Raw genomic sequence first — 25,690 nt, forward strand, 5'->3', positions numbered from 1 at the left:
AAGCACTCAGCATTATGCATGATGAATTGGAGAGACTACGGTTGAATAATCCATCGATAACGATGAATCATAGTAGTCAATATCACACCACAGATTCAAGTTTCCTACCCATGAGCGCCCGCGAGTACCCAGACTTTTGAGTCGGACGCGTGACCCGTACTGCCTGATCCACGATTCACTCGCGGGTGCTGCCCTGGGGGGATTGGGGGGGGAGGAATACCTGGGCAAACGTCAAGCCGTAAAGTCAGATGGTGAAATTGAATAGAGACCACCGTGGGACATGACCGTATTCCTCAGTAGTACGTTTCGGAAATAGAGGGAGACAGTCATGTCCATTGTCCACAGAGTAGTAATCCCGTTGCCCTCGCGTCGCCCATGATGCGAGTACGCAGTAGATTCGTAACCAGTCGGTATCACTCGTCTCTGAGATGCTTAAGTGTTTGACGTAGAAGCTTAAGTACCAGGCTGACTTTAGGACAACGTTATTAGATCAAGGAAGACCGAACAAAATGCGCACCCTACAATCCGTTTGCAAAATGTGTGGCAGCGTGCGGAGTTGAGATAGTAGTAAGACTTGGTCACGCTGCTAGTGTGCAAGTTCCTCAGGAAAGGTCACGGTAGAAACAACTCATAGACCCGGAAGTCATAGTCTGTGTTTCGGTTTACACGCTGTCATAGCCGAATCAATTGCCCACGGGAAGCGAACACTAAAATTCGTTGGACCGACCTGCAACTTGAACTGTCCTTTCTTCCTTGCTCAGCGATGTTGTTGTTTCGGCGTGTGCCCCGGTCTTTCAACCGGGCGATCAGTGCTTCCATCTCTTATCGATCATCTCTCGGGGTCACAAGCACAAGTAACTTGAACTTTCGAGCTGCTGTACGCACCATGTCTGTTCACCACGGAGAATCTGCCGTTCGACCAGAGCCGGACAAGGTCCTGAAGGATATTGCAGACTATGTTCACAACTACCAGGTCACTTCAGATCTTGCGTTCGAAACTGCACGACTTTGTCTCATAGACACTATTGGATGCGGATTGGAGGGTCTGAATTTCCCGGAGTGTACCAAGCTCCTTGGACCCGTTGTAGAAGGCACCATCGTGCCTAATGGTGCGAATCCTGATGCGAATGAATGATAGATTGCTCACCTGTTCGATACAGGCACCAAGGTTCCCGGAACGAATTACCAGCTGGATCCTATTCGTGGCGCATTCAATATTGGCACCATCATCCGCTGGTTGGACTTCAATGACTGCTTCCTTGCTGCTGAATGTGAGTAAGACAATAATGAACAGTTTGCTATCAAGCCAGAGGCATAGATTGGCGAGCAGTGCTAATGCGTGATAAATCTTGCACATGAGCTCACTCCACATTCTAGGGGGTCATCCTTCAGACAACTTGGGTGCTATTCTCGCGGTTGCGGACCACCTTGCTCGTCAGGGACAACCTTTGACCGTTCGCGACATTCTCGAGGGCATGATCAAAGCACACGAGATTCAAGGTGGCCTTGCCCTGCTTAACTCTTTCAACCGCGTTGGTCTCGACCACGTCGTACTCGTCAAAGTTGCTAGTACCGCTGTTGTCTCCAAACTTCTGTAAGTGCACCTAATTTGGAATCAAATGCAGCAATTAAATGGTACACGTAGCGGTCTTTCACACTCTCAAACGATCGATGCCGTTTCGCAAGCGTGGGTCGATGGTCAATCCCTCCGTACTTATCGTCATGCACCGAACACCGGCCCTCGCAAGTCGTGGGCAGCAGGTGATGCCTGTTCCCGTGCTGTCAACCTCGCTCTTCTTGTCAAGAAGGGCGAGCTCGGTCTCCCCTCAGTCCTTACCGCCAAGACTTGGGGTTTCTATGACGTCCTCTTCAAGGTGAGATACTCTCAAGGCACAGCAGTTCCACCCACTGAACCAAACCTCCAGGGAAAGCCATTCGAGTTCCAAATGCCCTTCGGCTCATACATCATGGAAAACGTCCTCTTCAAGATCTCGTACCCCGCCGAATTCCATGCCCAAACCGCAGTTGAGGCCGCACACACCATTCACAAACAGCTCAAAGCAATCGGCAAATCCTCAGACGACATTAAGAGCGTGCGCATCCGTACACAGGAGGCTGCCGTTCGCATCATCGACAAGCAAGGTCCCTTGGACAACTTCGCTGACAGAGAGTAAGCATCACAACCCATCCATGACAGTTCAGATTCGCTCATGGGTCACTCTAAAGCCATGCGATAAGCTACATGGTTGCATACCCGCTAATCTTTGGTGAGCTAACCTCGAACTCGTACACCGACTCATCTGCTGCCGATCCCCGTATCGATGCGCTACGTGCCAAAATTCACTGCGTGGAGGACAGTACATTCTCAGTGAACTATCATGAACCGTCAAAACGTTCCATTGGAAATGCACTCCTCGTCGAATTGAACGATGGCACAGTTCTTGATGAGGTTGAGGTCGAGTACCCTGTTGGACATAAGCGTCGCCGCGAGGAGGGTATCCCTCTTCTCATGGAGAAGTTCAAGAGGCACATCTCCACACATTACAATGAGGCCCACCAACAGAAGTGAGTCGGCGTACTTTATGCAGTTTAGTACCAAGTGCTGACCCGTCCCACAAGAATCCTGGCAACCGTAACTGACGCGCAGTCACTGTTCAAGTTGCCAGTCGACAAGTTCACTGATCTGTTCGTTAAGCCGTGAAATGGCACATGTACATGTAATTCTACTCGATAACAATTGGGAAATCCCCCGAAATTGATACATGCGTGCGATCTGTCCAAGTTCGTCTATCAACCGTATGCGTGCAAGATGAATGTCTTTGACCGTCCCCGAGCGATTCGCGAAAAAAAAAAAAAAAAAAAAAAAGGATGAAAAACGATGTTTGAAGAAGACAATCGTGATTGGTAAAAAACCGCAGTCTGGTAGGAACTTCATCGAGCAGAAACTGAACATGCGTTGTTCCTTGTTTTCCTCCCGCGTGACTTCTTCTTGAGCTGCTGGGACGTGTCCACAACTCCCTCTCCTTTGGACCGCGATTGCATGGGGCTTTGATAAAAGCACTCTTCCTGTTCCTGCGCCGAAGGAAGACGAACTTTTGCGGGCGATGCTCCATGAGGGAACGAGTACGGCTGGGCTTCATATTCGTCAACGGAGTCCGGGCTAGGAACGCTCATATGACTAACAGCAGAAACGCCAAGATGCTGTTCTTGGTGGTATCCGCGAGGTGTTACATTGTCGTCGGAATAGTTGCGGGAGGAGAGACTGCGCTGGTGACAATCGGTGAACCGATAAGCAGGTGTAGACGAGATGTTTGCAAGACCATTGAGCTCTTCTTCTGGTACAGAAGACAGTCGACGTTGTATCAATCGCGCAAGGGGAACAGACCTAGGTTGCTGATAGGAGATACTGCGAGACCGCGACCCGGGGGACTCAGGTGAGGGAGGAGCAACGGAGACAACGGTACGACCAGCACTGACGGGGTGACGAGCTGCTGCCGTAAGAGGAAATTCAGCGGTACCAGTATGACGAAGCTGCTGAGAAGACAGTGCCTGCCGATCGCGCAGATAGTTGGCCAGTCCGCCAGAAACATCCGAAGGATGCTGATGGACTGCAGAAGGGACGTCCCTGTCATAGCGCGAACCAAAGCCACCATTTCCATCGTGAAAACGAGTATCGACATTATTATCCTGACGATCGTACAAGAGCCTAGCTTGGTGGGATGCATCCAAAAAGGGGAGCTGTGTTTGCTGGGTATGATAAGGCAGACCTGGGGTGTTTTGAATGACCATCTCCGGAGATAAGGAAGGATACTGATAAGGCGAGAAGTTTGATGACCACTGGGGAGAAGAAGAACTTGGCGGAGTAGGCAAACCAGCCTGTTGCTTGAGACGGAACTCCTGACGTTGACGATACTGCTGAGCAATCTCCATGGCGGACTGACGTTGTGCTGCATTGACCACCTCATTGAGACGTGGTTCTACGAAGATTTTCGGGTAGACCGGAGTGGTGCGAGGATGATTCGAAACCGGAAAAACTGGCTTAAGACCTTCAGGGTAAGCTTGATTGAGTGCAGTGTTCTGGAGCGACTGCTGTGTGAATGCGAGTTGTAAATCCAAGAAAAGTTTTTGATCATTGAACGATGAGCCAAAGCCTCTTTCGTGAACCTCCGATTCGCGAATAGTCGGTATATCGGTTTCTGATCGCCAAGAACCTGAAAAAGGAAGACCGCGAATGGCTGGTTCAGCTTTTGACTCACGTGGATGGGATGTCTGTGAGTGTCCATGAATGCGACGTTCATAGTCAGGATAACGATAGGTAGTGGAATTTCCTCCGCCAGCGACCCCTTTGAACGTTTTCTTGTTATTCACGGCCGTTCGTACCTGACAAGGTTTTTGGAGCGTGTCTCTCTTTTGCGTTTGCTGTTTGACTTGGGAGTGAGGGAAGGCTTTATGACGTGTTTCGTCATCCGTATGCTCACTATCACCACGATATTGACAAGATTCGCTTTGGCCTAAACCCCATATCATTCGAGATACGTTGCCTGGCTCCTCGATGATCGTCCCTTCAGCTCCCCTAGAAATGGTAAGCTACTTTGCGTTCATTACATATTTCACCTACGATGGACAGCGAGCATATGGGAGAGAAAGCGGACCATGAAGTGCTGGGATAGGGCGGGGAGGAGAACTTGCCCATGTCGTCCAGCCTAGATAGAGAAAAATGAACCTCGGCGTCACAATTGTTGGTCGATACGAACCATTTCCGGGTGAAGGTGACTTTTTGGAATATCTTTGTCGTAGGAATCCGTCAGGAAGTTGCGTATGACTGTCGATGATGAGGATCGACTCGGGAGACGACGGTGGAGAAGGCGTGTGCGGGACATCTGAAGGCGGGGGACAAACTCTGACTCGATGGCGTTTTTCAACGTATGACGATCCGAAGGATGCACCTGCGGAAGGAGACTCGATCGAATCCAGAGACAGGTCAGCAGCAGCCGCGAGGTACTCAGGCATGGAAACCACCCGCATGCCGTTGTGAGAGTCCAAGTTGATATGCCGCGCCAACATGTCGTCCGGCATGGAAATCATTCGTCTTTCGACAGTTTTTCCTTCCGGGCGACGTTCGACTAAGAATAATTTGCGCCTAGGAACGCGACGAGATATCAAGGGTGCGCACATGGGGCTAACGGGGCTATTATGTTGGAGATTGGACCGACTATATGCGTTGTTATCATCAACAAGAAAAGGTGAGGGAGGTAGTTCTGAGTCGACTGATGGCAATTCGATTGTGATCTCGCGTGAAAGCGGCCTAGAGTCACAGTCATCGGAGGTTGCTTGAGGAACACCAACCGCTGCCGAAGTCTGATGGGGAACATGAAGTTTGCACTCCTCGATCAACATACTCCTTCAGATATCCCATGATTCACAACCGCGAAAAGGCTGCGTCTGTCTAAGGGCGATCGAGGTAGTTCAGGTGGCAAGCAAGGTGAGGATGATAGCTAAGAACTTCGAATTTATATATTCTTTCCGTAATACTTTATATGATTGTTATTTACGTAAAATGATCATGTACTAGTAGCAAACATCATCATCTAGACTGAGTGACCTACTTAGCCTAGCCCCAACCGGTGATCCTGTGCAAGCATCGTGACGATGTGGCTCATGGATATATCATATTAATCGTCTATATGGTATATGGTATTTGCTGATCCGACCAAATTGAAACATAGAATGATGCGCAGCACACTATAAGTACTATCGGTACGTCCGGAATGGTTTGGAGCCATCTACTCGTCTATTTCTGCTAAGTGGACTGCGTGTGTTTGACTCGCAGGCCGGCCACATACATGACACTTGAAGCCTGAAGCCTGGTATCCACGGTGGGAAGGACCATCAAAATCACGCCGGCTGATACATTTAACGGGTTGCCGCAAATTCTCGACGCCTTCTACTGTTGCCTCAACGACATGGTTACTACTGACTTGGACGCACAGCAGATGTGAGTGATACACGCATGGATTTATCATGTATCCTGATTCCAGTGACTGAATAATTGTCTCCAGATCGTGGTGCGCTTACGCCGTCCTGGCGGGAAACAGTAAGTTTTAGTGCCTTTTATCTTTAGCGCTTTAGGACCGTAAGACGATATTGTAGGTATCCTGATATACGACCATTTGATAACTCTACCAGAAGAAATCACTTTCATCTGGCGTCGTCCAAAAACACTGGCTGCAATGTTATTTCTGCTCAACCGCTATCTCGCTCTTCTCGGCATCATCTGCAGCGCGATTTTGGAACCTTTTATTGTTTCAGATGAGGTTCTATGTTTCGTTATGCATTTTCTTAACTTATGGGCTCACATATTCTCTCTGTAGGCGTTAGTTTCACTCTGGTTCCTTGAATATTTGTTGTTTTGCTCAATAAAGACAGATGTTCGAATTATACGGCATCTAGACAACTGGACATCTTCCTCCAAGGAATTGTCATTTGCAGTGAGTAGGATTTTATTGCGAGAAGTTCACATGTTGAATAGTTCAGTGATAATGGCCATGCGCACTTACGCTCTCTACGGCTGTAGCAAACGACTGTTTACCTTGTTGACCATCATTATCATTGCTCTGGTGGTGGTGGCTTGTGTACGTGCTTGAATAAGACTTTGGACTCTGGAGCGTACTAATTGTTTCTAGGCCGTCACTTTTGTCAAAGTTTCAGGTGATGCGGCCATCTTGCCAGGAATTGGCTGCTATGAAGTATATACAACAGAAACGTATGCCATGCTCTTCGCCATTCTATGAGCCTGCTCAAAATTTGTCACAGATCCGCCCGTCAGTGAATAATTCTAGGTTCCATTTCATGCAAATCGATGACATGACATCCGAATGCAGGAATTGGGCTGGCATGGGTGGCCTTCTTTGTCTTCGATTTACTTATCTTCGTCCTCACAGTATACAAGATTTGCAAAACTAGGGGTTTTCCATGGTTATCTCTGATAACCAGGAGAAATATTTTTGATGTCGTATTTCAGGATGGTGATTCTCTCGTTGTATTTGTATCGTGAACTTGAACGCTGAATCAACGGAACGCAGGTGCGATGTATTTTGGGTAAGGTTACTGGTGAACTTGTCATTCGGCCGAATTTAATCCGGATTCCTTCAGAGCTATGGCACTAATTAATATACCAAACATTCTGACATACTACGTGAGTCAACAAATTGATATCTATGGAGCTTCACAGCGCTCACAACTTGAATCAGTCTGCTTCTGTGAGCATGAAAACTCACATCTTACGTTGACGATTTTCTCAAGATTAGCAAGGTTGCCATCAGAGGCGGTCTGTGCGATTTCACCAGCTGGTGAGTGTTTGATGCGCGACAAATATGGATCGATTCTAAATATAACTTCCAGTATATCCGTTACTCTCACCTCTCGGCTGATGCTTAACCTGCACAACACCATTCACCCTGGTGTTTTGTCCGCCACCGTGCAGGACAACGAATACTGCCTAGATGCCATCACCACCAGGGTAGACGTACAGTCCGCTATCTCCTCTCACTATCTAGGCTAGTATTTAATCATGTGTCTGGATGCCAAGCTGGGAATGTTAGCTATTCCCGAACCCAAACCTTTTCCAAAGGCAGAGCAGCGTGACAGGGTGGCGGACGACGCTGCACTTCTCGCTGGCTTGTGGCTTTGCGTACTCAAAAAACCTATGACGAACATTGTCACTTCTGGTTAATTATTGACCAATCGAATTGAATCATGTATACTTTCGTCCGTAACGTTATAACCTTTGATCGCTCAGTACTCATCCTTTGTATATTTGACATAAACGGGTTGCTCCTCTCACAATGTATATCGTTTGAGACAAAATTGTTTTTTGTCAGTGATATTGAAATTTCGCTGGTTGGTGGGTGTAGTATGTGGTAATAACTGTCTCTCTCTTTTGTCTCACCTTCGCATACTAAGAACGTAGTGTCCAACTCTCTGAATCAATTAAATGGCTAAGCGTCGCGGTATCTTCCACTTCTCGAATTCAAACCGCGTGTAAATTAGGGCATGTTCCATTTCAAAATCATGTTTTGTTTTCGTGTAGTGACATAAAGGCATGGGGCATAGAGGAAAAGTGGCATAGGACATACATAGAGGAAAAGGTGGCATAGGGCATACATAGAGGAAAAGGTGGCATAAGGCATACATAGAGGAAAAGGTGGCATAGGGCATACATAGAGGAAAAGGTGGCATAAGGCATACATAGAGGAAAGGGTGGCATAAGGCATACATAAAGGAAAGGGTGGCATAAGGTGGCATAAGGCGTAGAGGAAAAGGTGGCGTATGTCATGAAGCAGTAAGAGAACCAAGGGAAAGTGGCATATGGAGAATGAAGAAAAGGGTATATGAAGGAGTGACATGGGTCGGACGATAAATAAGAAAGTGTCGGAAGTCACAAGTGTCATAAGTCATAAAGTGTCGTGAGTCATGAAATGTCATAATGCATAAAGAGGCATGAGATGAGTTGTAAACAAACCAGACGCGGTATCACGAGTCAAGTGAATGATGTTACGGATGGAGTTCCGTTCGAGGCGAAGCGTCTGTGGAAAAGAAGTCGTAATGTAATAGGCTGGAACTGCGTGTAAATCGTGGTGCACGAATGGGCGAAGTCCGGGGCAGATACGACGGAATAGGCTGGGTATGGAGCTGCGAGTTGACAGCAATGCGAGGCTGAATAGGGCAGGCGCCTCAAGAGTCCAGGCGAGTGAAAGAGGGTAGACTCGAAATTTGGAAGAAGAGATGGACGCTGGGGAATAAATAAAAAAATGAAAGGGGTATGAGGGAGTGACCTGGGTCGGACGATAATAAGACAGAGAAAGGTGAGATGGGTGTAACTTTGGTCGGACGATAAAAAGAAAGAGGTGAAAGGGGTATATAAAGGAGTGACTCGGGTCGGACGATAGACGAGAGGAAATGTGAAACGGGGGACACATACGTGATTCTGCTAGTAAAAAGAGTGACGGCTGTCGGGCAACAGAGCGTAAATACAAAAGAACGGCAAGATGGTGACACATACATCATTAAGTAGAAGAGCGATGTCAGACGACATGCTTTGACCGGTGTTCGAACGTTCAGCGGAAAGATGGAACGGTAAATGGTGACATGTCTGTCACCCAGTAGAAAGAGCGAATGCGGTTAGACTAGAGGAATGACGACGAGTTAGACTAATGTTCAGAGACATTGAAAAAAATGAGACTTACTAATACCACACTATTGCGCTTGAATGCAGAGCCACCTCACATCATTCATTATGCTTGGAGTGTCCGACGTAGAATGGGTGCATGTGCAACGTAGCTGGGCGGGCGGGCGCTATATCAGACCACGTGAGGAGAGGTCAGGAGGAGAGAGGCAGTAGGAGTGCAGCGTGTGCCTGCGCTGGTCCCCATTTCAGATAGGGGAAACGCCAGCCCGGGCGAGGTTTGAGAGAGTAGAAGAAGGATATTTTTTTTAATCAACGCGGCCAACGTTGAACTTTTCCGTATTCTGGAAAGAGAAATAATGAAAATGAGATTCTGTTGGCATAGGGCGGTCACTCACTTTGAGGCAGGAAAGAGAAACAGATTTGACATTTGCTTTACCAATGATGTGCGACATTTGGTGAGGGAGATAGATGACGAGAGAAAGATAGCGAGAGAAAGACGACAAGAGAAAGACGACAAGAAATCAAGGTGATAATAGAGCTGGACAAGATAGCAGGCCGGCAAGACAGCGAGATAGCGAGAGAGCAAGAAATAACAAACGATCAGTGACAAAGACAACGCAATATAATCGTCCGTGACACGCAGATGAGGGCCAGATGTGACGATGACAGATCGTTGGCACTCGGGGGAGGTCAAGGCTGATAAAGAAGAGAAAGCTCGGGCGGGCCCAGGCAGGTATTTATACGTTTTGGAGTGTCGGCCTCATTAGTACTCACGGGATCCGACGTACGTCACAGAGCGTCATGGATATTGGGCATTGAGCTGACAGTAGACAGCGACGGACGCGCCCGCCGGTGTCAGCTTCCAGTCAGCCGCAAGCTTTCAAGTGTGTAAATAACTTAATGCAAAATTAGGGACTAGAGCGGTGACTCAAAGATAACTTCAAGTTAGTAGGGAGAACTGTATGGAAGGAAGAGGTTGACGTTGACAGACGCGACGCGTCTAGGTCACGTGTTACCATGAAGTTACTTTTAATTATGTAAATAATATTGCAATCAACAGTCTAAACTCTGTTCCTACTCGACATGAATCGCGCTTTTGACTCTTACTTTGGACCACCATCGGAGCCCATCAATGTCGCAGATTTTTTACAGCAAGCAAACTCTGCGGTACTATCAGGATCCTTTACCAATGCCTCATGGGAGCAGCTAACTTCCGAGCATAGAAATGCCGTCGAAGCAGAGATCAATGAAAGGTACTCCTCTCCCCCACTATATCATATCAGCGCTCATTGCACACAAGAATAGCATTTCAGACCTCAGGTCATCTCTTGAACAAGTATGGGACAACCCTATATTGTCAGCGCACGTACTACGCCAGCACGAGTCTACAGTAGCATTCGTGCGCAGCCAAGCAGATACACCAGCACCGAAAGGAAGAAAGCGCAAACGCCATGACGCTCCGGAAGGTAGCGAATATGCACAAGAAGTACTACAACTCCAAGAGAAGCTTGACGGTGTCAACCTCAGGTGTTGGCAGTATGTATCTCTCATTGTATATCACTCTTTCCTTACTTCCGTGCAGATTAACCATGGAGTCAGCGCTTTGTATGCGTGCTGCTAAAAATTCTGACTACAACGCGCTCGACGCACCCAAGAAGGCGGGAACAGGCGTCCTCCATACCCTTGACCTTGATCACGGGAACATCGGCGGGACGCATAGCTCGACACCAGACTCTCTCAGGAGCCCCAGTCCCAATGCAATTCCATATCCAAACGCTGTCATTTCGCTGACAGTTTACAATCGTATCTCTTATCTTCCAAGCTGCCTTACGCGCTCCTCACAACACGCCGTACTGTCAACACAAACATTGGGTGATCTACTGCGCGTCCTGCCGTGTGCTTCCAGTAATATACCGATGGAAGAACTAGACGCTGAAGGGGATATATCTGGCTATAATGTCACCGATCAAACAGGAGAGCATGCCGGGTGTTTGTTCTCCATAGAGGACCGCATCTACGGGGACGGGGGAGAAAATGACGATTATGCAGAGTATGTTAGAACAACGCCGCCGTCAACAGTCACCTGACTCTCTTCCTACAGAAAACTAATCGCTCACTTCCAAAAACTCCCCCAAGACAAACGACCACAAGTCAAAAAAGCGTTGACCTCGGCCAATGAAACCACATTCAACGTGCTCACGCTAAGAATGCATCAACCTTACTGGATACTACACCAAAGCAACTGCGAACACTTTTTCACCATCGATCAGATCAGGCATGCACCGTTCCGTTCTAATCCCATGAAACCCCTAAATATCATATACAGGCTCGCACACGCTTCAGATCCGCCATCAGGCTATCCATTAACGCTCCACCTCGCCCCAACAGTTCAAGATCTCTGCCGTGCCTGTGGGAAAGTTCCAGCCGTACATTCTATTGTGGGTGATATACGTCTTGGTGAAAGTCCGTGCCTCTTGTGTGGACCTTGTTGGCGCACGATGGGACCTCCTAAAAATACTCAAGGCGTGATGGTTGTGCCTCTCGTAATACCTTTCGTAAATCACTAACACTGTCGAGAGTCGAGACCAGAACATGCTTAGGCATAGGTCCCAATATATATAAGTGACCCTGAAAGTTGATGGGCTGAGGCCGATAACTCCAAAAGTCAATGTTCCTGGATAAACGGCCATCAGCCAGAATGGATCATGATTTATGCGTGGCTTTGCTGCTTCTATTATGTACGTTGCTAGGTATAATAAGTAAAATGATAGTACACTGAAGTGCAAAAAGATCACAACATCCCAAAGGAACGATGAATGCGTGGTAGTCTGTAGATCTAGTGGATAGTCTGTGTGTATGCGAACCATAAAACTCAAATGAGCCCCCAAAGAAAATGAGAAGCGGTGTGGACCTCAACCATCAAAAAATAGAGTGCAATTTGCGATCGAGGTTTCCACGACCACTTCACCAATTTGTTCCCCAAGGAAGCCCCCTGAGCCTAGTCCCCAGCCTATCCAGCCATACGTCCGTGTGTCAGAAACATAATTCAGGAAGAAACTGCGGAGCGAGGTCGTATTGTATGGATTCAAAGAAGAGGCAGTGCCCTGAGACACTGACACAGCGCCTAGTATCGTATCGGCCTGAAAAAAGCCCTGAAAGTACTGATCAAACACGGCATTAATCGGACCAAGGTCATTCTCCAGACGCAATTTTATAGCTGTCGGCGGTGATGCCGGATCGTGCACGAAGCTCGTTGTAGCTTGGCCATTAAAAGTGCGCATATTTGCAACGAAATTCGGACGCTGGGGAGGACCTCTGTTAGGTGCGTTCAGCGTGATGTTGGCCTTCAAATTGCTAAAAAAAAAATCATGTTTGGTGAAGAAAAAACATTGAACCTATAAGCCACGAACCTATTGCCAGTGTTGACTTCAAGATATGTTGGGAAATTCGAGTCTGGGTCATTGAAGAGTGAGGCGTTGACATTGATAGGTCTACAAGAACATATCAGTTACATACTTTCAACGGCGAGGAGAATACCTACGCTTGTATCGTGTTCACAAAAAGGGAACGTGAGGCTGCAAATTGACCGAAAATTGGCTCTAAAGATGTTTGAACCAATATGTCGTCGGCTTCAATGGACTTCAAAGCAAATAAAATAAATAAATGAATGGTGTATAAGCATGATCACTTACACCGACAAAAATTCTGGAAAGGGGGCCTTCAATAGAAACTCTCTCGAAATTGACATAGTCGCCAAAGTCGCCAAACATTTGGGTGAACAACGGTAGGTAGGTAGCAAAAGAGTTGACTTGAGCAGTTATAGCTGATTGTGGGTACAGCAGTGTGATGTTAAAGAGCAGTTGATCGTTCAAAGACATGTTATCTGGAACCTGTTTCATGTCAGTATGAGACTCGCTAGAACAGAATAACGCTACATACATAGATAGCGAGGCCAGTGACGTTGTTTGACAATGCAAAGCAAACCTGTGTCTGGCTGAAGATGACATCATTGGATGATTGCATATTGACCAATATTGTTGTATCGGTCACGGAGGTGTTAGGGTTTAAGCCGACGAATAGATCACCCAGGACAATATCCATGTTACTTATGTATGACGCATTCGACGTGATGCTGAATCGACCATTGGATGATACGGTGTGTGAAACCCTAGGAAAGAGTCATGAATGTTCCCTCAGGGATTGAATATAACATACTCTCCGACCATAAAATGTTGCGCGTCCTCGAGTGTTCCGGTAGTTGCCCATACGTTGCAAACAGATGAAACTCCGTCTGGAAGGGAGCTTGAGATGTTGTTGATATTCGTGACATAATGTGATGCAGCATTTTTCCCTGGCCAAGGAACAGCATAGTTCGTGGGATAGGAAAATGGTTTGTTGTCGCCCTGAGAGTTCTGAGTAGTTTTGAGAAAACAGGTAACGCATACGACGGAAATACTAACTTTTACAATGAGAGGAATGCCAATGATGATTGAAAGAATAATATATATGCCCAAAGCGACTATGCCAGCCCTCCAGGACCTGGAGTCGATAAAGCGGCGCTTTGGAGGAGGTTTGTAAAAGGTGATCAAGGAGTCGTTGCTCAAGCCATTTAAAGCCAGAGCCTGCGACGTTTCATAGTCAGGCAGAGGACTGAATGGACGACGGCCTGCCGCGCGCTCTGGATAACGAAGGGCAGGAGTTGTGACGGGAGGATCCTTTGAATTTAGAAGGTCGTCTTCTTCCTGAATTATCATCCCTTCGAATTCACATATGGCCTGTCAACGAAAGCGAAGGCGACGAAGAGAACGACGATGCGAAAGGTAGTTTGCGTGGGAGTTCGTAGCACTACCAAATGCTTTCATATGATTACGTAATAACACCGCATACATATCACGCGAATCGCAACGCCGACATCACTGGAATTTTGATGGCTTGATGCTGTACGTAAGTTCTTGATCACTAGTGCCGTCGTATTCACTTCGAAGTATACGTCAACCCATCTCGGGTGACTCGGCCTTGAGTTTTTTTGATGCATGGTGTTGAACAAGGTAACCGAAGGCGGGACACTTCAGCACACCCACTATACCGACTTGGGAATCCTTGTAATTCACACAACACAGTACACCGCTGCTTATACCCACGTCACGAGTCGCACATCGGCATATAGAATGAAAAGCTAAGATCATATTTGGAACGCAACGGTACAATCTAAACTACTGGTAGAGAAAAAATTGAAACATTGGAGGTCAGTTGAAGACCCGAGAAGTCGAGACAAAACGTGATTCGGTTGTTGAAACCAGGTCTACTCAATGATAGTCGAGAAAAACGGTAGACGTTTACCAGATGCGAGTCTCCAAGAGCAGGTCACTGTTACCCTCGAGCCCAATGCAAGCCTTAAGGAAACTCTCGAGCGCGTTACGCTGTCTACCGAGGCTGTTGACAACATCGGTACCTGGCAACGTGTATTAGCATGATGATAGACTAAGTGAAGCCGACACCCACCAGGCTTAACGAGAGGGGCCTTGCACATGTATGAGAGCAGCGACAACACAGGGTAGAGGGGCGCAAAATCATTCTGGTCCTCTCCGCGGTATTTGACGCGAGTAAGCAGCTCAGTAAGGATAGTCAAGTCAAGAATCAACGGAGTCGCAAGTAAAGAATCCTACAACAGCAATGAGCATCTGGTAACATATCAAAAGCGCGTTCCATACCTCACACTCGTTGAAGATGTTGATGGTTTGTCTCCCGCCACAGAAGATCTCAGAGTAGTACTCGTCGATTGCTCTCTTCGAGTCACCAACTGCAGGCACGTACTTGATCACAACAATGTGATCGGGGTGCTCGCCTTTGGCCGCTTTGCCCGTTGCGCCCAGAACAGGAGGTTTGTAGAGTAAACGGTTGGCATCGACCATATCATCCACAACGCTGCTCTTGCTGATTTCCTTGCTCTTGAACTGCGGTTCCGCGCTCAAATTGTGCCCATCATTGTTCCCAAGATGGTTGTACGATGCGATAGAAAGCGGTTTGATACCAGCATTCACGAGGAACTCCGCAAGCACGGATTTGAGCTTCGTTTGACCAGACTTTAGGTCATCACCGCCAATGAAAGACTTCTCACGCTCAGCCAAGTCAATGACACCAGGCACAAAGGTGTTCTGAGGAGCACCGTTAACGAATGGCTCGCCTTCGAGAATGGCAGCAACAGCAAAGAGCGTCGAGGGAGACACCTCCGAGTGCGAAGTCTTGATCGCAGCAAGGACATTGTCAGCCGTATCATTAATGCCAGGGATGATGTCACTGTAGCGTTCCGTGTTCGCGGTCCAGAACACGATTACTCGGTCAAGCTGGTTCTCGTCTTTGAAGCGGCGAATGTCAGCACGAATGTGCTCGAGATGAGCCTGTTTATCTGTGCCAGGGACGACATTGTCCGCACGCGCTTCCTGGTTGGCAGCAATGAAATCGGGATAGTAAATGGAGGGAAGAGGACGACCGAGTAGGGCCATGTGCGGCTTGACCTGGCGTTGAAGATCATAATCGAGCACCTTGGCACGTTCCATCGCCTTGTCCATGGGCAGGCCGGAAATGTCCCAGCCACCAAGAACAAGGTCGTTAGGGTGTATCATAGGAAGCACGTCGGAGATAGGGACGTGGACTTCCTTACCGGTGCTCGGGTCAGTGCCAATGCGGACAGTGGATGCACGGAGGACAGAGCCAATGTAGTTAGGCTGCTGAATTCCCTCTTTGGTGTGCCAGGCGATCTGATGCCTGTTTGCGATGATGGTGGCACAGAGAGTGGAACCATTGTTACCACCCAAACCGATCATCATAAGTCTGTTGCGCGTCCATGTCAGATTATATTATATTTCGCAACTGATAGATAACAAACCCAGTCTTGCCAACCTTGCGGGTGGTTTGGAACTCATAAGGCTTGACGGTAGGTAAAATAGTGAACTGGCCGTCTGAGACCACGACATCAGCACCGCGATTGAGGTACTTTGCGGTGATGTGATCGTCGGTGTAGACGGTGTTTTCGGACTGGACAGTGATGTAGTTGGGGCGACGGACGGCGGTCGGGTGAACTGGAACGATTGACTCCAATTCAGAATCAGGGGTATTATAACCCGAAGAGTTTGTGGCGGGGAGTTGAGTAGACATTGCGGCGAGAGTATATATACGAGTGGAATTGAAGTTGAAACGATGAAGACGAGCTTAATGAGCAGCTAGAAAGCCTGCGCAGGAGTGCTTGGAGCCTCGATGGGGGTTGTGGGGACTACCGAGTTGGTTCGAGTACATGCAAAGAGCTCAAAAAACTCTGAGTGTGAAGGTGTCTGACACCAGAGACAACGATGAAGACAACTACTGCGGAAGGTTAGAGCAGAGAACGCTGGGGAAAACGGTAAATGCTTTGAGGTTTATATAGGCAAAAAAAATGGGGTTAGATCACGGTAATATGAGCACACACTGGCAACGGTTAGAAGATGGCCGTTAAAGAAAAAGAGGGTCAGGGACGAGTAAACCTGGCAGGCATAAAATTTATTGCAGTTAGACCTCATTGATCCCGAATGACAGCATATACATTTACGCGTTATCTTGGAACGGCAGAATCTTAGTTTGTACGTTTTATCTCTGGCGCCATCAGGCGAAAGGACACCCAAAGCCATGTGTCTTGGAGTCGAAGTTGTTCTAGCATGACAGCCTGTTTTATGGTTTTAGTAATTCAGTACTCATCGCTGATAATACAAACGTTCTGCGATTATTGTTATAACGTTATGGATGCACGCGCGTGAACACTCGGAGCGTAAATGCGGTGTCTCGGAGACTAGAGGGATTACTAGTGTGGTACTAAGTAGTACTTATGATCAGAAGGCAGCACTATTTTTATTTGTTTAAGTGCACGCTAAGGGCTGCAGGTCAAGGGAAAACATCGTCATACGTTCGACGTAAGATAACTTGGTAAAACGTTTCAAAGCTCAGCGCTCAGTTCTCAAAGACCATCTTCACTCGTCGACCAACCTCGACTTCCACTCTCAGTGCACAGAGCAAGTATCAGTGAACGAGTCTTCTGTAACTGTCTGTTCCCTGCGCAGGGTCACCAATGTTATTAGTAAAGCCCGTGTTGGCGCGTGAAGTCGCCGCGATCCTTGTCACCTCACCAGGGCCATTATACTGTACGCGCAGGGGCGCAGAGTCTGAGTCCTTAGGATCGCAAGGTGACTCCATCTTGGCATGTCATCCAATTCCCTTGTTCGCCTGCAAGAGCAGGCATCTTGTCTCTGCATTGATCGATACTGAAATCGTACTGGTTATTGGTCAACAAGTGTCGATAAAGCCCTTGCGCAGAATCACTTGCTGATATAAGCATCCGCGCCTGCATTCGATTCGCGAGATGCTTACCGGTGTGGTCGATGCCGGCTAATCTGTCGAGTTTGAAATACTTCCGGACATTAAGCACGATTCCGCGTCATACCACGAGTTTGATGGCTCCTGAGTATCGAAGGGAAGGTAGCCTGGTGGGAGCCATGAAGACAATAGGAAGAATCAAATGAAAGCCAAGCAATACGTGATATTGCTTATCATAAAGATATTATGCCTCGCAGGTTAGATTAACAATAAGACCGAGTAGTTCATAGCTCTGTCCGCAACGGGAACATGGCATCCTGCAACTGCTGCCATACCTGCAAGAACATGCTAAAGTAAGACAGGGTGTGATTCGTGCACCTTCGTATTAATTGTCGGAGGTAGTGCTGTATCGTTTCCAGGGATATCGTGTATGAGGGTGAAGGAAGGGTATGCGATTTTCTAGGCGTCGAATCGTGCTGAGGTGACTTCCGTGGCTGAGGCAGCCTGTGAGCGTCGCAATGAGAACATAACGAAGAACATACATTTCCACTGACGGCTTTTTCAGCCTCTTCGATGAGGTGGTTGGCATCGGATTCGCCAGTTTTCTTCCACATATCTCGGAAGATCTCCACGGCTTGCAAGCTCTCGCTGAAGCGGTGTAGCGTATTAATAAGGGCAACGACTTCTGACCGTTGGAGATGGTGATGATTTTTGTGCGGACTAATTTGAAGGAGGTTAGCTCATGGAAGGGTTATGTGTGAACTACCTACTCAAGGGCAGTCTCGTCCATCTCAAACAGAATTTTGAGCGCGGTTGCGAGTCCGGTAGTCTGGACTTTGCCCCATAAACGGCACTTGTCACATCCAATGCAGTCCATGATCCTTGAAACGTTCCGGAAATGCACTTTGAACTCTTCTTTCAAGATCTAGAAAGACGGATAAGATGTCAGTACATGGATATTATCTGGAGATGTTGCTCACATTCGCGTTCTCGCCTCTGAACAATACCCGCTCGTCAAACTTACCGACATGCTCTGCAATACCGATAACCTTGTTAAGAGTCTCAAGTGTGCTGGCTTCCTCCTGGATGTCCTCCGCGAGCACGTGGTCGTGAGGCGTGGGCATGGACATTGAACAGTAGTCATAGTCACGTAGGTATGGACCAATGCGTGATACAGCACGTAAGAGAAGCACAGTGTTGAAGTAAATATATTGAAGTCTCTCAGGGTGAGAGGCGATGCGGGTGACGAAGCACTCAAGGTTCGGTCCCTGTCACATATGACAGTGAGCTGGGAGTAGTGAAATTCGACAGGACTGCATACCATCTCTCCGGTTGTTTGATTAAGGTAATCCAGGCAGATGTGAGTTGATATCGATGCATGCAATCCAGATATGATCTTGTAATACACTCTCTTCTCAAGACATTCGCCGTCTGCGTTTTCTCCATTAATAGGCTGTCGTAAGACATCGGTAAGGGTGTCGGGAAGTGTGACTTGCGCGGGAGAACGAGCGGTCAACAGGTTCAGCTCCGAAAGGCCGAAGCAATTTTCTTCGTATATCGACTTCCAGACCCGATGTGCGGAAGGACCTGAGTAACCCGTATAACGCTCGGGGACTAGCGTCAGATCGACGTATTCACCCTCTACAAAGGAATAGTCGTTACACAAGAATTAGAATATGATGAAATACGCACCTGTCATATCATCGAGGAAACAAAAATCAGAATCGCGATAATAACATCCAGGCAGAGGGACGCGCTGTACGACTTATGAAAACGTTGTCTAACAGAATGCATAAGACTTACCTCTTCCAAAGGTGGCAATTCTATCTTGCTCAGAGCCGCCGCTCTCCACTTCTCTGGAATCTCACTCTAGAATGGAACTTCAGCTTGGTGAACTCAAGTGAGATGACTGATTGAGCATACCTCATCTACTGTAGTAATGCCGCACTCCCTATTCATACAGAACCCATTCTCTTGCCAGAAAGGGCATTCACGATAGAGGTCCGCCTAATAAATGATTGAGTGGTGCTCGAAGCTGTCTGAGCCGGGAACGGACCTGGAAATACTTAAAGAATGGCATCTGCACTAACTCACTGAGCACATTATATAGCTCCCCATTCACACTCTCTATCGTCTCGTAATCACATAAGGTAGTTTCTATCGGACCAGTTGTCTGTGAAGACACGTGTATGAATGATGTGTCCAGCCTCACACATAAGTACTACATACCGAATGTTGGCAGAGTGGTTCTCCATGAGCAGATTCGTGTTCAAGCACGTTCTGAACTGGATTGTGTCGTATAAGGCTGTCTCCTAGGAATGAAACCGAGCTGACGCCTATAGCAGCCAAGGCGGAGAATGCGAGAGCCACATATGCTCTATGCCAGAAACAGGGCATGTGAAGAGTCGGAATTCTGTATGGTGATGGGAAATATACCTAGGAGGCTAGATATAAAGAATGTGGTGTGTGTGCACTTCAAACTTTGTGAATTGCTTTCGTGGACTCTGATACTTCATATGTATATGTCATCGCGACAATCTGCAAGTTCCACGTCGGATATCTCAACGAGTCACGTGATCGAGGAACACAGCCGGGAAACCAACATTTTAAGTACTGAAATTACATATCATGCTACAAGGCCAGGCTGTTACAAATACTCGTACGGATCAACTCAGATAAGCCGCGAGATGAACGGTGACACTGAACTTTTTGAATCATGAAAACATGAATATGATGGTTCATAGGAAGGATGTAGGACTTTCATAGCTTGCTGGAACGTCTGTAAAAAGGGATTGTCAGTGTGCGTCTCGGACCATGTTGTTTTATACATATGTTAGTTGGTTGGTCGTTTTGCACCACGTTGTACACATGAGCTTCGCAGACGGCGAGAACGAGCGTTCCAGGACTCAATTTCAAATATATTTCGTGGATTGGGATGAGCTTTAACCCATTCTCTGCCGTATCGTAGATATTCAGCTGTCACTTGAGCTTGTTCTGTCGTAGCTGAAAGTATGTCCCCCGGTAGTCAGGGAGTATCCTCGGATCGTATAGTGCTCCTGATCTGACTTTTCTAGGGTGAGTGCGTTTTAGAAGGAGTACGAGAATAATGGATACCTTCAGCCACAGTAGGCATTGGCACGTTCACATTGGCGCTCGAGCTTGTTATGGAACTGATGGATGCCGCCGCAGTCTCTTGTCCTAACATGTTAAGATGAAGACTGCGGGTAACTGCCAATTCACTCAGAACGGTTCTCGATGAACTTTCATAGCCACCAAAAAAAATTGTCTAAAGCATGTTCATTTCGCAGAGGTACAGACAAACATGATGAAGATGAACCCGCTTGGGTAGCTTAAACTTGTTCATCGTCTGTAACAACAGACGACGAATGATCCTCTACAAACAATCATTCAGACATATAATAACGATTCAGAACAATACATATACCACCAGGCTGAAAATTCTAATTATAACCGCCAGAAAGTTGAGCAACGTCCATTTCCGATGGCCTTTGTAACTAAGACCCATCGAACCAATCACGGCCGAGCTCGACTGTCGCATCCACTCAGATAGGTCGGTCGAAAGGTCCGCCATGTATTGTACCAACCATCGACAGTAGGAACACGAACCGGCCCAAGAGTGGACTCTACAGCTGTCGCATTATGATCGGTTCGAGGCACCTGGATAGAGTATGGCTATGTGCCATGGCGCAAGCTCTTCTAATATTGCACTCAGTCACCAGTGCACTGGAATGGCGTTCACCTCCGCTCAGAATCTTCGAAGAACACCGCATAGTGTAATGTTCATTCATAGAATTTTCGCAGAATGGAAGATGAGCTTTGACTGTCACGGGACGGGACTGTGAGGATCCGGGAAAAGCATGACTGGTGCCAGAGAGTATATGAATGGTATGGGTTCTTGGTGTAGCATGTCTTGATGTCGAGCGCTCAGGGCCTGTGAGAGAAGTTAAGCATACCACGATGAGTAATAAGTATGGAAGAGTGGATCGGTGGAAGTGTTGCGTTGGCAATAGACCATGGCAGTGTCGAATGTGCCGCGCAACAACAGGAAGAAGTACAAAATGAATGCGCCATCTTGAGGATAATTCTCGGTATCACATGATCCAACCTAGGAACGAGCGCTATAAGCTTGTCATAATACTGTAGTCGATAAGGGTCCTCAGTATAGCTAGGCCGAATGATTGAATGGAGCCAAACAGGAGTGGCGTCGCGTTATGATAGTGTAGGGTTTGAATGACGAGACAATGAGTACAAAAGTGCGAAAGCGGGTATGTGAATGGGTATCGAGTTGGACAGGATAACGAGAGATATAGAGTTATATGCCGAACTGGTGGTCTCTGAAAATGGCGTGATTGAGAGAAAAGGAGTCGTGTAGCTTGCTGCCATAAGGCCAAGCCTCAATTCTCGGTATCACATGACAACCTAGGCCAGGAATGAGCGCTACTACAATGTCATATATCCGCCAGAACGGCAATTGGAACGTTCAACCGAGCTCTACCCCTTCATTAAAGATACGCTCGTCGCTCGCATAAATACGCCGCAGTCGATGTTTTGAATTGCATACCCACACTCCCTGCCTCATGTCCTCCCAAGTACTAGTCACATCCGGCATTGGATTCCTCTCGCTGCTTGCTCTGTGGAAGACGTTGTGCGGTTCATCAAGAAAACCCAATCTTGACCTTGATGGCCCCAAGGAGGGCCACTGGCTGATAGGTTCTCTACCGTGGTTACACTCGTTTTTATCATACGTCTGACTTGGGGAGCTCAGGGAATGTCCGGAAAATATTCGAGTGTGGTCTCGATTACTCCGTAAAATTGGCTGAACAGTATGGCGGAGCGGTCAAGCTAACAAGTCTATACGGAGTAAGTTCATGTTGTTACTCTGCAACATCTAAAGGAACGCTGCTCTCCCCAGGATGTAGTGTATCTATCTGATCCACTGGCATTGTATCACGTCATCATCAAAGACCAGCATGACTTTGAAGAACCTGATGCATTTATTGTGTTGGTATCCTATTGCTCTTTCACACACGCATATATTGACTTCGTGTTATAAAGGAACAACAAGATAATATTCGGGGATGGTCTAATAGCCACTACCGGTACGATATCATGGCATATCATGGCTGAGAGGTATCTGACAACATGTATAGGAGAGCAGCATCGAAAACAACGCAAACTACTCAACCCTGTCTTTTCGACCTCAAACATGCGAGAATTACTACCTACATTGCAGCCCATTGCCCACAGACTGACCTCTATCGTCGTATCTAAGCTTCCGGACGATGGTTGTGAGTCCGTTCACACGCAAAAATACACATCGACATCGGCGATTTATCTAACTCTTTTATAACAGCATACAGAGAGATCGATGTGCTCTCTTTGTTATCTCGCAGTGCGCTTGATGGCGTTTGCCAGGCGATTCTTGGTTATCCAAGCAATACTCTAGATACAGAGAACGACAAATATACTGAAGCACTCCGGAATATAAGGTACGTGCTATGAAAAATACAGTAATCCTCTTACAGCGGTAGTAATTCTTGACTTATCGTTGCAGTCCCATGATATCAAAGTTCTTGTATTTTCGGCCAATTGTGCCCGTGGTTATGCGCAACTTCTCGTCATACTGGACAAGGAAGCTTGTGAATTTGATCACGATGCCCTGGATTCCCACAGAATTGATGAAAGATGCGCGAGAGATGCGACGAATCGTCGAAGTCATGGACAGTGGTAGCAAGAAAGCTTTCGCGGAGAAAAAGGCAGCACTAGAGACTGCAGCTACCCTATCCCCCACTAATGTGCAACCTGAAGTTGATGGTCTCAAATCGGGTCGGAGGAAAGATATGATGGACATCATGAGTTAGGTCTACAACATTTTAGTCCATATGTTACTGAAGTATGCACAGTGAAGGCAAACTCTGCGTCTTCCAGTTCAGAGCAACTCACCGATGCTGAACTATTGGGACAGATGAAGTAAGCCGTCTGCTCATTATAAACATGAAAGTGATCTAACTTGTTTAATTGCAGCGTTATGGTATTCGCTGGCCTAGATACGACGACCTCTGCTCTGTCTCGTTGCATTTACCTACTTGCCAAGAACCCACTCGCCCAAGCTCGATTGAGAAGCGAAATTCGTGATGCTATCAAGTCTGCACAGGAAGGTTCTTCGTTTTCCGAGCACGACAATCCACTTCTCCACTTGTCATACGATGCGCTGATTAATCTTCCATTTCTCGATGCAATTGTCAGAGAGACATTACGGCTTTATCCTTCTCTACCGTACATGTGCCGAAAGTATGTCGTTCATCATCACCAGAAGTACTAACCGAGCAAGCATATCTACAGGGTGCACAAGGCAACTACTCTTCCTCTTCAATTCCCTGCTCGCTCGTCATCCGGAGCAGAAATATCTTCCATTGTGGTTGATGAGAACGTGTTAATTGTCATCAATATTTTAGCTACAAACCGCAATCGAACTATATGGGGTGATGATGCGAATGAGTGGAAGCCTGAGCGATGGCTTCCTTCTCCAGCGACAAAGGATGAGCTAGGCATGGATGTTCCCTCCGATGGTGTCGAGGTACTGTCGTCGAAGCTACCCGCGCCCATCCTTGGGGTCAAAGATGGCATTAAGTATCCTGGTGTTTATTCCAACATGTCAGTCATTATCCGTTAGGCCATAGCGCAGTACGTTTGCTGACCATACGCAGGATGACTTTTCTCGGTGGCAGTCGTTCCTGCATGTAAGTACAAATGCACGGCATATCCATCGGCGTACTAACACCGTATTTACAGAGGGTTCAAGTTTGCCGAAATGGAAATGAGTAAGCCCTTGCACTTTGCGTATGGCTGCCGAATCTAACCGATCGTGACTCATCAGAGCAAATCATCGCCGCACTCGTGCTCCGCCTGCATTTTGTGCTCCCAACTGATCCGGACGCCAACGGACATATCAAAGAAATCGTTTGGCAGTTGAAGGCGTTTCATACACCAGTCGTTAAGCCACCAGCTGGAGATGGCGTATCACCTACGGTCCCACTCAAATTTCGACTGGTGCAAGAGGAAGACTTTATGTAAATGGTAGGATTGTATTGGTCGAGCACTCTGTAGTAAATTATTTGTCTTGATATGCTCTGCGGTTTGGTATATGCTCTGACGCTCTGTATATCATTTGTTCTCAAACATTGTATGTGTTTATTGGTTACTAGTTGGTTTGACTCTACTGCTACTATAGCATATATACCTTTGAATTGATGTCGATGTCTACACAACATCATGGTAGCTTAATGCATTATGCAGTGTAATTACAAGAAACATGTTGTACATTAAAAAGTGTAGCTACAAGATGCACATAAATGCATTAATGACCGTTTCAGAGTGGATCGTGAGCCTGTGAATGTTGACACATGAAACACGACCTTTGTAAGCTCACCACATGAAGATTCTCTAGGAACAGCGCACTTCAATCATAATTGAGCGCACGTCGTTCACGCCTTATTCTTAAGGGTCTGACCTGAGAATCGGCGCCTCATTCTCTCTTGTCCTCTGCGCTCATCCCCATTTGCGCGTCGTTTGACGAATTTTGTCCATCCTTTTTCATCAATGACCCCGCAAATTACGACACTCTACTCCATGGCATTCATCACTCCAGTCCCAGGTCCTTCGACCACTCCTTCCTCCATGGCTAACAATGCTACCTCCTCGGCCAACACCTTGGCTGTCCAGTGTTACAATAACATTTACTCCTATTTCATTTTTTCCTTCTTGTAACCATGCCGCTGACTCTAGAACCATCTAGACTCAGTTATTCTTTTATCAAGCGGGCTGTCCGCACTTCTCTTCTTCTTGATTGTAACATAGATACTATCTTGCGCCGCATGGCGGTTTCACCTATCTTGCTATCTTGATAGGTTGTACTCTTTTTCCTATCTCTGTTACCTTTTCTTGCCATGGCTGCACCGCCTCCTTTTCACTATATAAACCCCATGTACCATAGTTGTATTCCTTAACTTAATCTACTGGGTTTTCCCCTTGAATCCTGATCTACAATGTCTCCACCCTTGTAGCCTGATACCTGATTCTAAGGCAGTCACTCACTGTCCTTAGCCTGAACTCTTGATTGCGGTAGGAGTGCTAAAACCACTC

At 47.2% G+C, this 25,690-nt stretch overlaps 9 protein-coding genes across 9 annotated transcripts; 4 read left to right on the forward strand and 5 right to left on the reverse strand.

Moving 5' to 3' along the window:
• Positions 1-886: 886 nt before the first annotated feature.
• Positions 887-2,701, forward strand: EDB93DRAFT_1086776 (2-methylcitrate dehydratase; the record flags this gene model as incomplete). Its single annotated transcript, XM_041445997.1, has 7 exons — positions 887-1,109; positions 1,161-1,271; positions 1,378-1,594; positions 1,646-1,874; positions 1,926-2,170; positions 2,227-2,565; positions 2,620-2,701. The coding sequence occupies 7 exons, from the start codon at positions 887-889 to the stop codon at positions 2,699-2,701; spliced, it is 1,446 nt and encodes a 481-aa protein (XP_041306929.1).
• A 142-nt stretch (positions 2,702-2,843) lies between these two features.
• Positions 2,844-5,490, reverse strand: EDB93DRAFT_1150597 (uncharacterized protein). The gene is made up of 4 exons (XM_041449684.1): positions 5,371-5,490; positions 4,755-5,348; positions 4,619-4,703; positions 2,844-4,573 (listed from the first exon to the last, which is right to left on the reverse strand). The coding sequence occupies exons 1-4, from the start codon at positions 5,414-5,416 to the stop codon at positions 2,932-2,934; spliced, it is 2,367 nt and encodes a 788-aa protein (XP_041306930.1). The 5' UTR covers positions 5,417-5,490; the 3' UTR covers positions 2,844-2,931.
• Positions 5,491-5,564: 74 nt separating this feature from the next.
• Positions 5,565-7,732, forward strand: EDB93DRAFT_1329001 (uncharacterized protein; the record flags this gene model as incomplete). Its single annotated transcript, XM_041455132.1, has 15 exons — positions 5,565-5,757; positions 5,831-5,995; positions 6,060-6,094; positions 6,151-6,316; positions 6,427-6,488; positions 6,535-6,632; positions 6,684-6,763; positions 6,814-6,821; positions 6,882-7,025; positions 7,083-7,098; positions 7,153-7,195; positions 7,251-7,259; positions 7,312-7,349; positions 7,402-7,519; positions 7,562-7,732. Exons 2-15 carry the CDS (start codon positions 5,964-5,966, stop codon positions 7,730-7,732), a joined length of 1,020 nt encoding a protein of 339 aa, XP_041306931.1. The 5' UTR covers positions 5,565-5,757; positions 5,831-5,963.
• Positions 7,733-8,115: 383 nt separating this feature from the next.
• EDB93DRAFT_1150610 (uncharacterized protein) lies at positions 8,116-9,084 on the reverse strand. The gene has a single exon (XM_041449685.1). It carries the CDS (start codon positions 9,057-9,059, stop codon positions 8,481-8,483), a length of 579 nt encoding a protein of 192 aa, XP_041306932.1. The 5' UTR covers positions 9,060-9,084; the 3' UTR covers positions 8,116-8,480.
• Positions 9,085-10,270: 1,186 nt separating this feature from the next.
• EDB93DRAFT_1251236 (snRNA-activating protein of 50kDa MW C terminal-domain-containing protein) lies at positions 10,271-11,754 on the forward strand (the record flags this gene model as incomplete). Its single annotated transcript, XM_041453127.1, has 4 exons — positions 10,271-10,440; positions 10,493-10,723; positions 10,770-11,237; positions 11,289-11,754. The coding sequence occupies 4 exons, from the start codon at positions 10,271-10,273 to the stop codon at positions 11,752-11,754; spliced, it is 1,335 nt and encodes a 444-aa protein (XP_041306933.1).
• A 345-nt stretch (positions 11,755-12,099) lies between these two features.
• Positions 12,100-13,941, reverse strand: EDB93DRAFT_1251237 (uncharacterized protein; the record flags this gene model as incomplete). The annotated part of the gene is made up of 7 exons (XM_041453128.1): positions 12,100-12,541; positions 12,598-12,678; positions 12,729-12,826; positions 12,880-13,077; positions 13,127-13,355; positions 13,403-13,599; positions 13,648-13,941. The coding sequence occupies 7 exons, from the start codon at positions 13,939-13,941 to the stop codon at positions 12,100-12,102; spliced, it is 1,539 nt and encodes a 512-aa protein (XP_041306934.1).
• A 582-nt stretch (positions 13,942-14,523) lies between these two features.
• EDB93DRAFT_1251238 (uncharacterized protein) lies at positions 14,524-16,342 on the reverse strand (the record flags this gene model as incomplete). The annotated part of the gene is made up of 4 exons (XM_041453129.1): positions 14,524-14,639; positions 14,690-14,849; positions 14,899-16,018; positions 16,074-16,342. 4 exons carry the CDS (start codon positions 16,340-16,342, stop codon positions 14,524-14,526), a joined length of 1,665 nt encoding a protein of 554 aa, XP_041306935.1.
• A 1,292-nt stretch (positions 16,343-17,634) lies between these two features.
• Positions 17,635-20,059, reverse strand: EDB93DRAFT_498535 (uncharacterized protein). The gene is made up of 10 exons (XM_041456569.1): positions 19,757-20,059; positions 19,584-19,700; positions 19,451-19,534; positions 19,331-19,396; positions 19,220-19,283; positions 18,849-19,168; positions 18,508-18,795; positions 18,298-18,452; positions 18,070-18,247; positions 17,635-18,021 (listed from the first exon to the last, which is right to left on the reverse strand). The coding sequence occupies exons 1-10, from the start codon at positions 19,922-19,924 to the stop codon at positions 17,812-17,814; spliced, it is 1,650 nt and encodes a 549-aa protein (XP_041306936.1). The 5' UTR covers positions 19,925-20,059; the 3' UTR covers positions 17,635-17,811.
• Positions 20,060-22,003: 1,944 nt separating this feature from the next.
• On the forward strand, positions 22,004-24,930 carry EDB93DRAFT_1227799 (cytochrome P450). The gene is made up of 13 exons (XM_041451246.1): positions 22,004-22,258; positions 22,314-22,408; positions 22,461-22,549; positions 22,604-22,647; positions 22,699-22,836; positions 22,902-23,037; positions 23,103-23,404; positions 23,452-23,518; positions 23,573-23,839; positions 23,891-24,202; positions 24,256-24,288; positions 24,341-24,369; positions 24,426-24,930. The coding sequence occupies exons 1-13, from the start codon at positions 22,126-22,128 to the stop codon at positions 24,620-24,622; spliced, it is 1,842 nt and encodes a 613-aa protein (XP_041306937.1). The 5' UTR covers positions 22,004-22,125; the 3' UTR covers positions 24,623-24,930.
• Positions 24,931-25,690: the final 760 nt, after the last annotated feature.

The sequence above is a fragment of the Suillus bovinus genome (genome assembly GCF_016758785.1).
Source record: "Suillus bovinus strain UH-Sbo-P2 chromosome Unknown EDB93scaffold_34, whole genome shotgun sequence".
In the NCBI taxonomy this organism is placed as follows: Eukaryota; Fungi; Basidiomycota; class Agaricomycetes; order Boletales; family Suillaceae; genus Suillus; species Suillus bovinus.

What these genes read in the sequence shown, in the direction of transcription:
- EDB93DRAFT_1150610 (XM_041449685.1), bottom strand. Translation starts at nt 9,059, where the DNA reads ATGTGTCACCATCTTGCCGTTCTTTTGTATTTACGCTCTGTTGCCCGA.
- EDB93DRAFT_498535 (XM_041456569.1), bottom strand. Translation starts at nt 19,924, where the DNA reads ATGCCCTGTTTCTGGCATAGAGCATATGTGGCTCTCGCATTCTCCGCC. An exon ending in ATGGACGAGACTGCCCTTGA is followed by an intron (nt 18,248 to 18,297) that starts GTAGGTAGTTCA and finishes CCTTCAAATTAG; the next exon opens with TCCGCACAAAAATCATCACC. An exon ending in AAAAAGCCGTCAGTGGAAAT is followed by an intron (nt 18,022 to 18,069) that starts GTATGTTCTTCG and finishes AGGCTGCCTCAG; the next exon opens with CCACGGAAGTCACCTCAGCA.
- EDB93DRAFT_1150597 (XM_041449684.1), bottom strand. Translation starts at nt 5,416, where the DNA reads ATGGGATATCTGAAGGAGTATGTTGATCGAGGAGTGCAAACTTCAT. An exon ending in GTCACCTTCACCCGGAAATG is followed by an intron (nt 4,704 to 4,754) that starts GTTCGTATCGAC and finishes TTCTCTATCTAG; the next exon opens with GCTGGACGACATGGGCAAGT. An exon ending in CCATATGCTCGCTGTCCATC is followed by an intron (nt 4,574 to 4,618) that starts GTAGGTGAAATA and finishes TACCATTTCTAG; the next exon opens with GGGAGCTGAAGGGACGATCA.
- EDB93DRAFT_1227799 (XM_041451246.1), top strand. Translation starts at nt 22,126, where the DNA reads ATGTCCTCCCAAGTACTAGTCACATCCGGCATTGGATTCCTCTCGCTG. An exon ending in AGCTAACAAGTCTATACGGA is followed by an intron (nt 22,409 to 22,460) that starts GTAAGTTCATGT and finishes TGCTCTCCCCAG; the next exon opens with GATGTAGTGTATCTATCTGA. An exon ending in GAACCTGATGCATTTATTGT is followed by an intron (nt 22,550 to 22,603) that starts GTTGGTATCCTA and finishes CGTGTTATAAAG; the next exon opens with GAACAACAAGATAATATTCG.